Source organism: Colossoma macropomum, unplaced genomic scaffold, assembly GCF_904425465.1.
Source record: "Colossoma macropomum unplaced genomic scaffold, Colossoma_macropomum, whole genome shotgun sequence".
NCBI lineage: Eukaryota > Metazoa > Chordata > Actinopteri > Characiformes > Serrasalmidae > Colossoma > Colossoma macropomum.
The window spans coordinates 7,929,520-7,946,388 of NW_023494785.1; the positions used below are offsets into that span (position 1 = coordinate 7,929,520).

A 16,869-nucleotide genomic window follows, 5' to 3' on the forward strand; every position below is an offset into this window, starting at 1 on the left:
TAATGAACAGCCAGTTTGAACAACATTGGGGGATCTAAGCTAACCGAACAAAGAGTGAATGGTAAATGCAAAACTATGATAGAAAGTATACCACGTTTTTTACAGCATGCTTGAGCTGTGTTTGGCCAGATATCTGTAAATTTCAACATATTTGCAATTTTGTTTTCTGGAATTGTGTTGTAATAGCATTGAGAGACATATAGAGACTATTTCAGCACACTCGCTTTAATTGTCCACATTTTGCAGGAGCCCATATTTAGGCCTCCAAAAAAGTGGAACTTAAGACAATCAGCTCTTAATAATGATAATAATAATAATAATAATAATAATAATAATAATATGTAATAACTACATAATCGTAACTTATATGAAGCCAATATGTAAGTTGTGACGTTATGAGAGTCAGTAATGGAAATCTGGAAGTGCCACATTTCCTTGGGCTTACAAGAGCTAAAGAACATTGTTTGGTTGCCTATTTAAACCGACTTCAGATTAAACTTCCGCTTTACAAGCCTACATGAGACGGAACAATGTTTGCAGGCTAAAGTGTAAGATTTGTGTTGGCCCATTCAGTAATGACAACATGTCTTATTTATCTGACAATGTTTCTGGAAACACGTTAGCTCTGCTTTTGGAATTGTGGCTGTGGCGTTTACAAGCTTTATAACAACTGTAACATCTCTTAGAACCAGCCTATAAGAAGAACCAAATGCCACATAAGAAAAGTGAAAGCAGGGGCCCCACTGCAGTATCCGGTGCGTTAAAGGGGAGGGGCCGGCCGGTCCGAATTAGCGCCGTTTCTCAATCAGAGTTTTGTGTTATTGCCTAATTTATATATTTATTGCCATTGCACCTGTCCTGTCATTCTGCAGGCGAATTCCAGTCACCCCGTGTCGTGTAATTATGACATGAAATAGAAAGCTGAATAGTGAGAGGAGATGCTTTTTTTTTCTTTGGGAACCGCTAATCCCCTATTAAAGGGGCTTTGTTAAATAATGCAAGACGGTTTCCGGAAGTGGGATTATCGCCTTCATTATTTTACAAAGAAATGATATTTCACACTCAAATGAGCCTTAGCTTGCCATTATAACAAGAGCGAAACTACCCACTTTTATTTCCACTCAAGAAGGAAAAGGTTGTAAATGGTCAGTAGCCATTGTTTATTAGCTGGCTACAAGTGGAATAAATTAATTTCATTCATGTATGGACCGGAAAAAAATCTGCAGCCAATCAGCTGAAGTACAATTTGAGGTCGAAACCAAGTTTTAAACTTTTTTTTCTTTCACTGAGCTTAACTGTTAACCTCATCATAACCTCCTGCAGAAATTTTAGAATTTAGACGGTCAAAAAAAGTAATCTGTGGAATGGGCGATAATGATGACATGACATGACAACGACAGCGCTTCATCTCTTTTCTGCTAAACTGCACCTAGATGAAAACGTCCAGAAGGTCAAAGGGCATCCTTACATTAAGTAAATAAATAAATAAATACTTTGACCCAAAAGAAACATTTTTTCCAAAGCAATTTTGGAAAAATGTCCCTTTTTTCTTCTTCTTTTCTCGTTCTTTTTTTCGTTTCTTTTCTTTTTTTGTCCTGTGCTATTTGTTTCTTTCCAGTTCTTACTTTCTCCTTTTTTAACATTTCTTGTTGTAACGTCGACACGTGCACGCGCCCTGAGAGGGAGGAAGGGAGGGAGGGAGTGAAAAAGAAAGAAACAGCTTCTCGCTCGCGTTTATTTATGAAGCAACGCCGCCGTTTTCGATTTTTTTTTTTTTCTTGATGACATACACTTGATTCTACTCGCATTCGTTTCCCTCTCAGTTTGATGGGTGGAACTAAAAGCTTGAGACACTTTTTGAAAAGATGGGGCGATCAAATTGGTGACAAAGAAGTCTTTCCGTGTCATCAACGTCGTTTAGACTACATGCAGGAATCCCTCTGATAATAACCAACACTTCAAAGGCTCCTCGCTTCAATTGAGACCAAACTATCCCTCTCTCCATTCATGCACAAGAGCTGGTACTATGGAGGACTCAACTGTTTAGCTATTTCTCGTTGTGTTTATTTTTTTCCTCCATTCAGGGGAGCATTGGATAGTGCAAACAACAAGACAATTACCAAAGGAGACAAACTAAAACGTATCTCATCAAGCAATGCGTATCCACCCACAGCCTCGTGGCATTCAAATGCATAACGCTTGGATGAAAATGAAGTAAGCTGGAAACAACTCTAACCCCTGCCTGTTAAACTTGGGAACATCGTGACTATAGATAGATAGATAGATAGATAGATAGATAGATAGTCCCATATGCACGACTGCAGCCTCTAACAGCGTGCAGGCTAGCATGCTGTTGCAGCTAATGTAAAGTCCAGACGATAATAAAATGTTTTCAGGGTCCAAACATGCCCCCAAAACATGACTGTGTTTCCACTGACTTCTCTTAGGCGGTTGTCGAAGCAAAACAAAACGAGTTCTTTTCTGTGAATAAAAACATATATTAGGGTTTCCGACCCCATGGGCAGCAAATATTGCATTCTTTAAATCAGTCTTTTGAGTCCAGCTCCCCGGCCCCCATATTATTTGAGTCTGACTCGGCGATTGCCATAGAAATCCTAACTCACCATGAAGATTCACCGTCGTGAAGAAATGGCTCTTTGTATAAAACGTGCTTTGATGTCTGGATGAGAATACGCGAGCCTTTCATCAAATGCTACCCACGTAATCGGAGTATAAAACCGGGCTACCTATGTGTATATAAGAAATATAAAAGGATATAAAGGCGGCGAGTCATGGCCATGGAAACTGGAAACTGGGGGAGGGAGTTCTACGCTGTTTTGTTTTGTTTTGTTTCTCCAAAATAGTAAAGTTGTAACTATTTATTATTTGTTTTCCTACACAAAAAAAGCAACAGGGCACTGTCACATTTACTGGAAACATGCCTGTATTGGGCTATTTATTTTCTATGCTTTCTTGTTTTTAATTAAGCGCTGGGTTTGAAAAAGATCGTCTCTTTTTTGTTCTTTTTCTGACTTTTTTCTTTCTTTCTTCCGCTCTTTTTTACTCTATAAAACTGATTTGGGCTAATTATTTAGTTAAATGCTGGCCTTATACACGTTTTTCTTTTCACTTTGAAGCTGTAGTCTACTCGTTATTATTTTTGCATGTCATTGTACACAGTTTATTCAAAATACTGACAACTTACAAGGCATTTCGGTACACATTTTAAGGTCTCCTTTTATAATTAATTGGTTTTTTTTTGTCGTAAAAATGAGTTGTGGACGGGATTTACAAAAAAATCACAAAATGCAAAATGTTCACATTAATCAATGGCTAATAATAAATGAAATGTCATATCAAATACAGTAACAATGCTTCCATCAAACTGTCTCGGCTGCAGAAAGCACAAGAAGATATTGTCTAGCTCTTTATGAAATTCAAATTATTCAAATGATACCAAATATTATTATTATTATTTTTTTACAAACAATAGTAGCAAACATTTAAAAATAGCTGAAATACTGAAACTTACAAAATTACTGTTAACACTTACACATTAAAACGTTGTCATTTACAAATGTACACTTTTGTTTTTTAAAGTTGAAGCACTTTGGTTGGATAATACAAAAAGAAATCCCAATACTGATTCAAAAATAAATTAAGAGGTTATTGAAGTCAAATCAGAAATTTACAAAATAATACATCCACATGCGTACGATTAATCAGTACACCGGTTAAGAAAATGGACACTCGTGAAATCAGTTCATAGTCAGCCAAGTGGGAAACAAGTTGGCTGCCTCAGTTTGTGGTTTGGCTGTGACATTAGCTGTCAGTGCGCCAGTGCATTGTACGGTTGGGCCCACTTTTCTGATTCTCGGTCAGCCAGGGACAGAAAAGTAAGAAACGAAGCTGCAGAGTCGCTTGGCCGAGGGGACGTTCTGGATTCTGCTGTCCGAGTTCCAGAATGCGCTCCCGTTTTGCAGATCACGAGACCCTCCACCAGTTCTGCATTCTAAGACACACTACTGCACTGCATTCTTGAATGCATTCCCGTTCCGCGTTCTAGAATGCACCCCAGTTCTGTATTCACCTCGTGCATTCTAGAACGCGTTCGCATCATGCATCCTGGAACGTTCTGTATTCTAGTGCGCACTGGCGTTCTCGTTCTGCATTCAGGAACCCCCTTTTCTTTCATACATTGTAGGACGCGCATCAGTTCTTTCGTTCTAGAACGCGTCCCCCCTTTCAGAATTCCTGTACGGTGGTCCCTCTGAAGGGTCGGGCGTGGACGAGCCGCTGGGGGGGCTCTGAGCGCCGCTGGCCCCCGAGCTGTGGCACACGTACCACTCGCTCAGATTGGCGGCCTGTGAGCCCGAGAGGGGCTCGGAGAGCGCGGAGGGTGCTGGCTCCCGGCCCAGGTCCGACGAAGGAGAAACCAGAGACGGAGTCGATGACTCGTAACCCGAACTCGGAGGTGGGGACTTGCAGTGGACCTTCATGTGCTTCCTCAAAGAGCTGGGGTGCGTGTACGACTTGTCACAACCTCTCACTTTGCAGTTGTACGGCTTATCGCTGGTGTGCACGTGGGAGTGCTTTTTCCGGTCACTGCTGTTTGCAAACCGTCTGTCGCATCCGTCAAACTCGCACTTGAACGGCTTTTCGCCTAAAACAAGAAAACAGAGATTGCATCAGTTGTGGAGAACAGCCATATCAGCAAGTCATCAGGACCACCAACGATATAATTGAGAGAATAGGGGACCCTGCATCAGTCCCTCGGGGTGGAATATTTAAACCGTTCACAAACTGGCTCGTGCCAGTGAACTCTGGTGCCACAGATGTTATTAGCAGGTCATGTAGTACTTCCTGCCTTTTTATGCAATTGCAAATTGTTAATGTCACATGTATTGGAGTAAAATAATGAGCTTACGTTATATGCCATATTACTCTGGGGTACAAAACGTGAACGCTAACATAATAAACCTCTATCATTTACAGTTATATGGTCGAAAATGCTATTTTTTCCCACTGTAAGTACAGCAGGGGCTTGCAGAGAGGACTAGGTGCTACCAACGGTTGAATTAATTACATTCAAATCACATTGAGACATTGATTTTCTCCACACACGCTCGAGCCAGCCGCTTATGAGAATGTGTAATTGCTGCTGTCTAATTAAACTCGCGTGTTGAATATCAATTTGACCTTCAGCTGTTGGGCTGAGAGAGCCAATCAAGGGTATTAGTGTAGTACAAGCGAGAAACGAGCAAAGACACCCTTGGGAAATTGCATCCATAACCAAAGATTGAGATTCCACCACGTAGGAAGCCCAGCCTGTGTGCCATGGGGGGATGCCTAGAGGGACTCCAATCTTAGGGCCTGTCAGCATTAACTTTAGGGAACTATCAGGTTGTTCCTGAGAGTTCTTTTCAGACACACACAAAAGCATGAGCAAATATTGCTATGCTTCATGGCTGTGAATGAGAATTAAAGCACCAAGCAGTTAGGCCTGAGACCCCAAGAGGCCTCCCAAGTAACAAGTTGCCATCTTGGAATGAATCACAGTTTAATGCTGCTAAAGAGTCACAAGTGATTAAGATGGGAAGAGGTCCATATCACTGTAGAACAAACAAGAAGAGCATCTAGTGAACTCAGGTCTTTGGCTCTGTGCCCTGAACTACTTGTTGCATAGCGCTAGCACTAGCAGCACTAGCACTCTTCATCCAAATTATCTTTTAAAGAGCAACGCTTTGTTAATTAATAAAAGGTATTTCACTTAATGCTTTGGTTTTTCATGTTTCACATGTCCATTTTTGAAGGTGTACAAATGATTCTATTTATATTTGAAGAAAAGCTGAAAAAATCATGTAAAAAATGGCCAGTCTATAGAAAAAAAAAACAAACAAACAAAAAAAAAAACATTAGCATGCCTGTTAAGCTTATCCTTAACATATTCATCAGAAGTGTATAATAAGGGGAAAAGTAATCTAGAAAATTGCAACTAGCATTTGCACAGTTTGTGAGCAAGAGGTTAATTGTGAATATGGTTTAGCCCCTAATTCACAATTAAAGACAATAAACATACAGTCATGCATCAAAAATAATACCAGAACGTCCAACTGGTGCAAATAACAACAGTAAAAGCATAGATATAAACAGAGAGATTAGCTTGCTTAAAAGTTTCTCTGCCATTTCTTTTTTTTTTCCCTCAGGCATGACTTGGACGCACTCCATGGACTAGGCCCCAACCCTCAGGAAGGCGTTTCAACAGGAAAGCAATGCCTCTAAACCACTTGCAGTACTCAGATATAAGCCACTTGGGAAAATGTTTAAACCTTCCAAAAAATCTAGGCACATTCAGAACTGCTGTAATAATGTGTAGATTAAATTATTATTATTATTATTATTATTATTATTATTATTATTATTATTACATTTTGTTTTCTTTTTTATTATTTCATTTATTTGTCACTGTTTCTGAACACAAAAATCTGCGCTACAATCATAATGTCTGCACAGAAATGAACGTGATAGCATGTAAGAAATAACGTGACATGCATTGCTGATAACAAGGCAAGTCAAAACTTTGCACAGATTAGCAAGCAAGATGTTCCAAAGTGGCATCGCACATTAAACAGGTCAACTTATTTATAATACGCTTATATTCACCGCTTGCGTCAGAAAGCGTACATAATTTAAATACATTAATTTTCACTTAATTAGCATGTTTTTCAGTTAATTAGCTGAGCAACGAGCAATCGTTTATTATCCCTCTCTTTCAGGGAACTAACTTTTAGATCATTGCGCACACGCCGCTGCAGAAACAGAAATAAAACCACTGACCTGTGTGTGTCCTCTTGTGGATTTTCAGGTTTTCTGATCGCGCGAACACTTTGCCGCAGCCGGGGAACGGGCACGGGAAGGGTTTCTCTCCCGTGTGCACGCGGATATGGTTTACAAGTTTGTATTTGGCCTTAAAGGGCTTCCCTTCCCGCGGACACTCTTCCCAGAAGCAGACGTGGTTCGCCTGCTCCGGTCCACCGACATGCTCCACGGTCACATGGGTCACGAGCTCGTGCATGGTGCTGTAGGTCTTGGAACAAAGTTTCTTGGTGGAGTGCTCCGGCTCCAGCCACTTGCAGATGAGCTCCTGCTTGATGGGCTGCCGCATGTAGCGGAGGAAGGCGCCGGCGCTGTGGTGGTGGTGGTGCTGGTGGTGGTGGTGGTGGTGATGGGCGCCGAGGTTCATGTTCAGACTGAGTCCGCCGTAGCCGTGCAGAGGCGAGGCTGCGAACGGGTCCGCCCTGGAGCTCGCCACTGGAGTCAAGTGATCAGACCTCACGTACATGTCTCCAGGTATCCCCAACCTTATTTGTCCGTTCAGGGCTTGACCACCTGGCGCTCCGCTGGACGGCTGCTCGTGCTGGAGTCCGGGGAAGAGGGCGTCGGCGTGCTGACCATAGTGTCCCGGGTAGCTGCTACCTGTTGTCGAGACAAACATTCCGTGGTGAGAGGTGGAAGCTGACGCCGCCTGCTCGCTCAGCACCGGCATGGCTGGAGCGGTCAGATCGCGTCGGATGAGGAGATCCCTACCTGCGGATAACGCCTGGGCCGTGTGAGACATAGAGTAGGGCACCGTCGCCGCTTGCACCGGGCCAAAGGCTCCCGTTTGACTGGAGACCACGTCGCCGTGGCCTGCAATATGATGATTGTGGTGGTGGTGGTGGTGGCGGTGGGGATAATGATGGGCTGGGCTGATTTTGAGGGCCGCGGAGTGCCCCATGTGTTCTGGCCCGAATGGACTCGGCCCCAGGCGGGGTTCCGCAGTAATCTCCCCAGGGTGCGAGTGAGCCATTGAGTGGGGATGGCTGCTGAACCCCGGGAAGCCTGTCACGCTCTGAGGGGTATGGTGGTGATGATGGTGATGGTGGTGAGCCCCTGCCAAGTCAACTAATCTCAGCGCCGTGTTCCGTTTGGAAAACGTAGGGTCCATCACGGGGCTTCCCAAAGCATCCACGCTCATTACTCCTAATTTTTTTCTTTTTCTTTTTTTTTTTCTTTTTCTTTTTCTTTTTTTTTTTAGAATAACTTGACAGCAGGCAAAATAATAATGATGATGACAAATATATTTTAATCGCTTTGGAGAAAAAAAAAATACAGGGAGAAAAAAAAATAATAAAAAAAATAAAAACTTCCTAAAGTTTGGTTCCTATCTCTGTGCCTACATGGAATCCCATTCGGTTGAGAGGCAGCAGCAGGACGCTTTGATATACTGAATAGAGATTCATGGTAGGCGCTGCAGCCCGCCGAGCCGAACAATCATCCCGCTCTCTAATTGGTCAGAGCTCGGTGATTGACGTCACTTGTGACAGTTTCCAGTGTGAAGGGGGAAAAATGTTTTTAGTGGCAGCGAGAAGGAGCCAGGGCGCCTGCGCCGAGATTTGAAAAAAAAGACGAAAAAAGAAAAAGAAAGTTAATATTTTGTTTTGCAAAGGTTATTGTACTTTTTAAACTCCAGTCCCAGAGTTACATGTGGCCAGAAGCAGCTGTTCTCAAATAGTCGATGCGCTGTTGCAGCCAAACGCAAACCAGTTTGATCTTACCAAGTTTGCGTCCAGTGTTTTCCTCGTCGACGTCGGTAAAATCTCGCTAAAGTCTGGCTTAACACACGGCTACAGCTCGCTGCTTACACAATTCGACACGATTAATATGCGACGGGCGTCCCGGAGCTATGCTAGCCTGCATGGTGTGAAGATCAAGCGCCCAAAATAAGAACACATGCAAAAAGCCAAAGAAGCAGTTTTACGTGCTTTGTGCCAGGCGCCCACCCTCTTCGTTTCGTCCGCTTCGTCATGGGACCGGTGTCGGTAAGATTGCATAAAAAAGTGCGGTAAAAAGTCCATGTTGCTGCGATCCGAGGTAATGTTGCCCGCTTGCCCAATCCGGCTCTGTCCACGAGCGGCTCAGGCGCACAGAAGGAGGCGCTTAATGTAGGCAGGGGCAGCAAAGCAGGGGACGCTTTGCTAAAACAGCAGCCCAGTAAACAAACTGTCCCTCCAACACATAAAACTTATCGATTATCTATTGGGCTTCGGAGAACATGCCACTGACTCTACACCTGTGATGCTAATGTACCTGTCACGTCTGCCTCTTAAGTGGAATTCTTAAATGAACTAAATACGCAGTTTGTTGGAATGTCGCGTGTTTAGCCGTTTATAAATAACACAGGTAATAACATCTTTAGCTGGTTTCCTTCCCTGAGCTCTGCTTATACCAACGCGTAATGGCATGCATAACAAAATGTCAAATAAAAAAAAAAAATACAAATATAAAGAGACTGTTTCTTTTAAATGCACGTCTTGTTTTAGAGATCAACAAAGTAGTAGGCCTACATTTCCTCAATCGTCCTGTTGCGATATTAAAATGAGCTGCGAGCTGTTTGATGACCTTTGGTGCCAGTTTACCATAGCTGGGATTACAGCGTGCACTGGCGTTTTTGTTTTTCTGCCTGTGAATAAAATGTTCTCGGATAGGAACCACGAAATGTAATTTGGTGTAATTGTGTAAAATAAATAAAGGAATAAAAGTCATGGAGCATATGTGGAATCTGAGTAGGCCTGAAGGACATTCTGTACGCATGAAAAAGCTACATGGCATTGAACACGCGCTGGAAGTCGTTATAGGGAACTAACTATTATTTGTATTATACGTTTTAATCTGTGCAAATAAATATATGAAGAAAGAAATAAATTGTAGTGTGGTGTAATTTTTGAAAGACCATCGATTTACAATAAATATTAATGAATACATACATTTATTTTTCAAATGTACCAAAAATAAACTGTAAACAGTGTGTAAGCAAGACAGTCTAGCCCTCCAAAATATTTTCCATGGATGTCGTTAAGCCAGAATGTGCGATATAAAGTCTGGAGAGTATATATATATATATATATATATATATATATATATATATATATATATATATATATATACACGGTTGTTGGCTATGATGTACATAAATGAGTGTAGTGTCTAATTTTCTATGCACAATACTTGCACAGTTCAAATTAGTTCTATTTGAATATTCTTACCTTGATCATCACTGGTTGGTTGCCGTGTCTTAATCAAATCAGCCAGAGTCAAACAGGGATTGTTGTGTGAAGTGACCCCAACGGGGAGGTCAAACAGTTACCATTAGATTCATGTCAAATATCAGATGTGCAGTCTCCATAAGCATTGAGGCGGATTGTTTAAGAGTGATGAGTCACTTCTGACACTGCAAAACCCTTAATGCCTTTGGACAAGATGTCACACCAGTATTTTCATAAGCTTGAAGCCAGTGTCGTGCAATGAAACCCCGAGTACAGTGCACAAAACTATGGACATGGCCCATAGCGAAGAACCCTAAAAGGTACGGCTTTGTAGTGTCGGTTTTATTTATTATACAATGCGTAGTAGCACTTAACTGAAACACAAGGCTTTGGCCCCAACAAATGTGATTAAGCAAAAATAAAATGCATCGTAATGATAATGCACAACAGCAAGGAATAATCTGGAAGTGCGTCTGGGGAATGTTTACCAAATAATCTACCGTATCCTTTAGATAGTGAGGAACTTTCCCGCCGTTGCGAAAGTACTCTTAAGAAAAATAATGCAGACGCTGCGTCACGCTTGTGCACGTTTCACTTTAATGATATTGAATATGTATTTAATAATTGATGCTAGTCAATTGAGGATCTCCGGAGAGCGCTGCTGGATTGATCTATCAGGCCTTTGGTGACACTGCCAGACCATCCGTGTCATAAATAAGTAAACATTGTGTGAAGTGTGACAGATAGTGAAGATGTTAGTCGAGCGGAGTGCGGTATGGGTTGCAGCTGCACTCTTCAGGCATTTTAGAGTGCAGGGCCTAAACGCATGTTCCTTCCAAAGCTCTTTTTGTTGTTGTTGCTGTCTTCCGTGTCGAATAAAACCTAATAGGACATATTAAAAGGAAAGTAAAACAGGAAGAGTGTGGCTGCACTAATTTGTAGAACTCCAGAAATCTCAAACGTATTTTTTCTTGGGAAAAAATATCTCTAACTCAACTCAGGCCTATAAAAAAGAATTCGGTATATTAACATAGTACTTTTAGACAAATAAAATCCCAGTTGAACAGAACACCCACAGATCAGATCGAATGGATTTCATATGTCCACTGTATACATGTATACAACCTCATGCTTTACGGGCCAGGCCTTTCAACAAGAACTGGTTTTAAACTTTAGATACCACAAAAAAGTACATGCAGTTACTCTGGACTAGGTTTTGAGTCAGTTTATTGCGTACATTGAAGACATTTCCAACAAGTACAGCCTTTGCTTTGTCTTCCTTACCGTTTTCCACCTGTTGAAGACATCCTCCACTTTTCTTTTAGATAGACAAGTTCCTTCAGACAAAAATGTTGAAGATAACAGTCGCACGTTCTCTCTCTCTCTCTCTCTCTCTCTCTCTCTCTCTCTCTCTCTCTCTCTCTTTCTCTCTGCCTCTGTCTCTCTCTCTCTCGCGCCCTGGAATGAGTTGGAAAATGCATGAAGCAGAAGGCTGCAGTCCGGATTTTATTCTGATGGCTCGTATGGCTTTGAACTCCAGCCGCCCGAGTTTCCTGCAGAGAGCGCCGCAAATCCCACTTGATAACTTCGACAACCCACAACTTTTAGAGCACGCAACGGCGATACATTACGGCCTCGCTCTCTCTTAGAAAAAAACATAGATAATAAAAGAGAAAGAACCAATAGCGCGTTTTGATATAGTATACGCTGGCATTACATAAGAAGTTTGTAAATGCCCCTATCAGCGCAGGGGTCACCCACTTTAGACACGAGAGAGCCTGAAAATGCCTTTAAAAGGAAAAGCGAAGAAGAAATTGATCTAACGTTGTACGCCTGTGGAACTGCGTACGTAGAACGAATGTGCAACTAAAACAGCTTCGTAATTGAAGTGGTGAGCGCATGATTGGGATCTTACAATGTGTACATTTCTGAAACCGTTCACTCTAAATGCAGCACATGCAAGTCTACATGCATTGGGCTCAACAGCAAATGTGGACGTTATCTAAAAAAAACCTCCCAGTTTGTGGGGAGAAAAGGGAAGAAATAACTGAAATTCCTGAAAGCAGGCCTTTGTGGTCTGGCTTCTCTTTGCGTGTAAAAAGACCTTTACTAGTAAGATCGCGGTGTGCTTTTGCACGACAAACGAACACACTCCAAGTCTGCACCAATTCACTATGTTCATGACAGAAAACTGATTCAATGTTAACCACAGGAGACTCAGAATGTGCTGCCCGTGACGTATAATTTTTGTTTGGAGGGATTTTGTTGTTGCTGCTGTTGAGGAATGTGGAAGATATGGGATACAGCCTGTAGAGTCATATATTTCCAGATACATATGGTCAAGACCCTCCACACCAAACGCTACGGAATGTTTACTAAATGCAGGTGCTTGTTTACTTTGGAGAAACCCTGCATGTAGACTGACCATGGAGAGAAGGTGCAGGGGCAGCCGGTGCATGGGGTACAAAAACACCAAGAGTTGTAGTGCATAGATGCAACTCCAGCTCTTTTGCGAATTTCATCCCGAAAAACGCAGTCATGCAACCTGACGAGCGCGGATTGATGATGCGCGCGGACCAATCGCGCCGTTATTCGGTAAGTGAGCGGTAGTGGAGGGTGGGGAGGATGTGTAGGGGGGGCCGCTCACCCTCTCCAATGGTCGTCCGGGCATGAGGTCACGTGCTGCCCCCTTCCTCCTCCCCTCCTCCCCATCCCGTCCCTTCCTCTCCCCCCCCACCCCACCCCCCCCCATTCATCAGGGGTCGGACTGTGTTGTCTTTTCAATTCATTTATCTGCAGGAATGATTGCGACTATCAGTCTGGAGCTCACCGCCTGACTGAGGAGGTGAAAAGTTGCGCCGCGGGAAAGGCGAACCGCAAAAAACAGCACGACACGAGAAAACCGCACATGATTTGCGTCGCGCATCGGATCGGAGTTTTTTAGGGGGGATTCCTCTGAGCTGAAAGAGAGAAAGAGAAGAGAACAGAGAGAGAGAAAAAAAACAAAAACAACAACAAAAAAGTAAATAGAGGAAGAAGGGGGATTGGAGTTGTCTCTCTCTTTTCTTTTTTTGGTCGTAGCCCGCTTTAAGCCCGAGTAAAAAACACACCCTAAGCCAGAGACAGACTCGTCGAGAGGGGAGTGTGTGCGCGCGTGTGTGTGTGCGCGCGCGAGTGTGTGATTCCGCTCGCTCCCTCGCTCTTTCGGTCGCCGCAGACGCTGAAGATGCTGCTGGACGCCGGAGCGCAGTACCCGGCCATTGGAGTGACTACTTTCGGCTCCTCCAGACATCACTCAACAGGCGAGGTGACGGACAGGGACGTGGCTTTGGGGATAAATCCGTTCGCCGACGGCATGGGCGCCTTCAAGCTGAACCCCAGCTCGCATGACCTCGGCTCGAGCCAGGCGACGGCGTTCTCGTCTCAGGCGCCCGGATACGCGGCCGCCGCAGCCGCCTTGGGCCACCCGCACCACTCGCATCACCCGCACCACCCGCATCACCACCACGCGGGCCACGTGGGCTCCTACTCCACGTTCAACTCCACGCGGGACTTCCTATTCCGCAACCGCGGCTTCGGCGAGGCGGCGGGCGCGCAGCACGGCCTCTTCGCGTCGGCCGCCGCGGCCGCCGCCGCCGCCGGGAGCTTCGCGGCGCCGCACGCGCCCTCGGATGCGGCGGGCCACCTGCTCTTCCCCGGGCTGCACGAGCAGGCTGCGCCTAACGTGGTCAACGGGCAGATGCGCCTGGGCTTCTCGGGAGACGTGTACGGCCGCGCAGCCGCCGAGCAGTACGGCCACGTGGCTGCGAGCCCACGGCCCGAGCACTATGCGCCCGCGCCTCTCCACGGCTACGGAGCCGTGAACGTGGCTGCCGCCCACCACGGCGCCGGCGCCTTCTTCCGTTACATGCGGCAGCCCATCAAGCAGGAGCTCATCTGCAAGTGGGTCGAGCCCGAGCAACTCAGCAGCCCCAAGAAGTCGTGCAACAAGACGTTCAGCACCATGCACGAGCTCGTCACGCACCTCACCGTGGAGCACGTCGGCGGACCCGAGCAGAGCAACCACATCTGCTTCTGGGAGGAGTGCTCGCGGGAGGGCAAGCCCTTCAAGGCCAAATACAAACTCGTCAACCACATCCGCGTGCACACGGGAGAGAAACCTTTCCCGTGTCCGTTCCCCGGCTGTGGCAAAGTGTTCGCGCGATCAGAAAACCTGAAAATACACAAGAGGACACACACAGGTAAGAGCAGTGGTGTGCTTAAATTTTTGTGGAGTTTTGTTGGCATGGTTTGGAATAAGTCAGTAATAATATTATAATAACAAATTCTAATTTTGCGCTTTGTAAGTACCAATAAAAACAAGCAAAAATAGTCAATAATGACAACAATTACAAATAGAAATTTTGGAAATTTTGCACTGTCAATAATTATTAATAATTATTATAAATTAAAACAAAGCAAACTATAAATATATTAATGCTATTGCTTGCTGTTGATTTTTTTTTTGTCTTGTCCTCTTTAGCAGAAATTTACACAACTTAGTGCTTTCTGTCTTTGCTTCCATAATTTATTTTCTTGAGTTAAATATGTAGATTAACAGTATAAATTGGCTTAAAATTGTGTGGAGTTGTATAATTTAATTTAGTGTAAATTATGAGCAGTGTTATTTATTGTAATCGCTTAAATTTGCTTATAGCACTTGTCATGAGGTCTGCGATGTGGGTTTTTCAGAGCTTCTTTAAACCCGGTTCTCTGGTTAAAATGCTTGTTTTGTTTTTTCGCTTTGTGCTGCAGGTGAAAAACCTTTTAAGTGCGAGTTTGACGGCTGTGACAGGCGGTTTGCTAACAGCAGCGACCGAAAGAAACACATGCACGTCCACACGTCAGATAAGCCCTATCTGTGCAAAATGTGCGACAAATCCTACACACATCCCAGCTCCCTCCGGAAACACATGAAGGTAGGGGACGACAACAACAATAACAAAGTCATTTTCTATCGATTTTATTCTACCATGTTTTTCTTTTGACTTTCTTCTCAGTTTGGACGAAGTCATATATTTTGGTGTTGCTATAATAGATGAAATGTATCTAAAGCAGCTGTGACTTTTTGCTCATGTTGGTAAAAAAGAAAGAAAAAAAAGGAAGAAAGAAACAGCAGCCTGCTATCAGGACAACAGCTCAAAGTTTGACTCCCACGGTTTGCTCTTTGTTTTGAAGGTCCACGAGTCGTCGTCCCAAGGCTCCCAGCCGTCTCCAGCAGCCAGCTCAGGCTACGAGTCCTCCACGCCCCCCACCATCGTCTCTCCGTCCACAGAGAACCAGAGCAGCAGCTCCATATCGCCGGCAGCCTCGTCCACGGTGCACCACACGACCACTCACAGCACCCTGTCGTCAAATTTTAACGAATGGTACGTGTAAATATTTTCAAAAAAAGAAAAAAAAAGAAAAGAAAGGAAAATGAAAGACTGCAGAATTAAGACTGCTTGGAAAATCAAAGACTCGATCGCAAGGACCTAAAAGAGAGAGAGAGAGTGAGTGTGAGTCTGAGAGATACAGGAGAGAGAATGAAGAACCTCAAATGTGTTTTTTTGGTGAATGGCTGTATAGCAAAAAGTGATCAGTGCATGGACGTGGTGCAAGGCGACAACCAGCTTAACAGTCTTTCCCTCAATATGCATATAAATATATATATGATTTTATTTTTTATTTTGTTTGTTTGTTTTTTTTTACGTTTTTATTTTTTTATTATCACCCCTCCCTTTTTTGAGAGAAAGACTGCACACACCGGAGATCAGTTGCATGCCACCAGCAGGTCAAATCCTGTTTTTGTTTTTTGTACATAAAGATTTACCTAGTTTCAAATGTAATATTTTATTTTGTAAATAGTCATAATACAGTTTTAAGGGAATTTTTTGTGAAAAAAAAAATGTGGTCCCTAGATATATGGAAAAATGAGATGGCTTTACGAATATTGCGATGATTAGTCTTGACTGCAAAGAATGTTATAGTTAATGTGTACCAAATGTGAATTTACTCAGTATTATACCGTCTACACGTTTACCTAACCGATTATTAGTATTAATGTGCTTTTGTATCCAGTGCAACATTTCGTCTCAAGTCCAGTCTGAGTAGCACAGTTGTTGTTATTTAATGTCATGTCGATAAATTGTGTAGTGAAAGCCTGAAACTCCGTGTCAATCTTGTTTATGTAAGTGATGAAATATAAAGCTATCTGTCTATTGCAATGCCAGTCGCAGGAAATTATGACTTGTATATAGTTCAGTTTTCCATATTTATCCGCATGTAAAGGACCGGTAACTCATGTTAGAGGTAGGCCTAATCGGTATTTATGGAGAAATGCGTTGGTAGGGTTATGTAAAATTTAGTTTTCCAAATAATGTTTGGTTACATTTCGTACAATATTAAAGAATTAAACGTACAACAACAACAACAACAAATGCCTTCACGATTTTGTTTCTCAAACTGTGGTCTAAGCGCCTGACTGAAGGTGATTTTTAATAAATATATTTTCAACTTTTGTAGAATAGAGTTGTTTCACCCCAAACAAATGGACATCATTCCAGGACTGTTCTAAACTCTTTTACACTGTAGCCTCCCTGGTTTAATGCGAATGTAAAAGCGTATCAGTAATTTAACCCTTAATGTGTAAATGCCAACTACACGCCACGCCAACGGGAGTCATTCACACAACTCAGTCAAGCACACAATGCAGTAACTCTATATTCTGTTAGCGTAATTGCACCAGGTCACATCCCAGTCTCTT

General features: G+C 43.3%; 2 protein-coding genes across 2 annotated transcripts; one reads left to right on the forward strand and one right to left on the reverse strand.

Annotated features, from left to right (window-relative positions):
• Positions 1-3,211: 3,211 nt before the first annotated feature.
• zic4 (zic family member 4) lies at positions 3,212-8,059 on the reverse strand. Its single transcript, XM_036582219.1, has 2 exons — positions 6,838-8,059; positions 3,212-4,663 (listed from the first exon to the last, which is right to left on the reverse strand). The coding sequence occupies exons 1-2, from the start codon at positions 8,015-8,017 to the stop codon at positions 4,227-4,229; spliced, it is 1,617 nt and encodes a 538-aa protein (XP_036438112.1). The 5' UTR covers positions 8,018-8,059; the 3' UTR covers positions 3,212-4,226.
• Positions 8,060-12,855: 4,796 nt separating this feature from the next.
• Positions 12,856-16,539, forward strand: zic1 (zic family member 1 (odd-paired homolog, Drosophila)). Its single transcript, XM_036582229.1, has 3 exons — positions 12,856-14,326; positions 14,880-15,043; positions 15,303-16,539. The coding sequence occupies exons 1-3, from the start codon at positions 13,312-13,314 to the stop codon at positions 15,501-15,503; spliced, it is 1,380 nt and encodes a 459-aa protein (XP_036438122.1). The 5' UTR covers positions 12,856-13,311; the 3' UTR covers positions 15,504-16,539.
• Positions 16,540-16,869: the final 330 nt, after the last annotated feature.

What these genes read in the sequence shown, in the direction of transcription:
- zic1 (XM_036582229.1), top strand. Translation starts at nt 13,312, where the DNA reads ATGCTGCTGGACGCCGGAGCGCAGTACCCGGCCATTGGAGTGACTACT. An exon ending in ACACAAGAGGACACACACAG is followed by an intron (nt 14,327 to 14,879) that starts GTAAGAGCAGTG and finishes TTTGTGCTGCAG; the next exon opens with GTGAAAAACCTTTTAAGTGC. An exon ending in CCCTCCGGAAACACATGAAG is followed by an intron (nt 15,044 to 15,302) that starts GTAGGGGACGAC and finishes TTTGTTTTGAAG; the next exon opens with GTCCACGAGTCGTCGTCCCA.
- zic4 (XM_036582219.1), bottom strand. Translation starts at nt 8,017, where the DNA reads ATGAGCGTGGATGCTTTGGGAAGCCCCGTGATGGACCCTACGTTTTCC. An exon ending in CCACAAGAGGACACACACAG is followed by an intron (nt 4,664 to 6,837) that starts GTCAGTGGTTTT and finishes TTCTTGTTTTAG; the next exon opens with GCGAAAAGCCGTTCAAGTGC.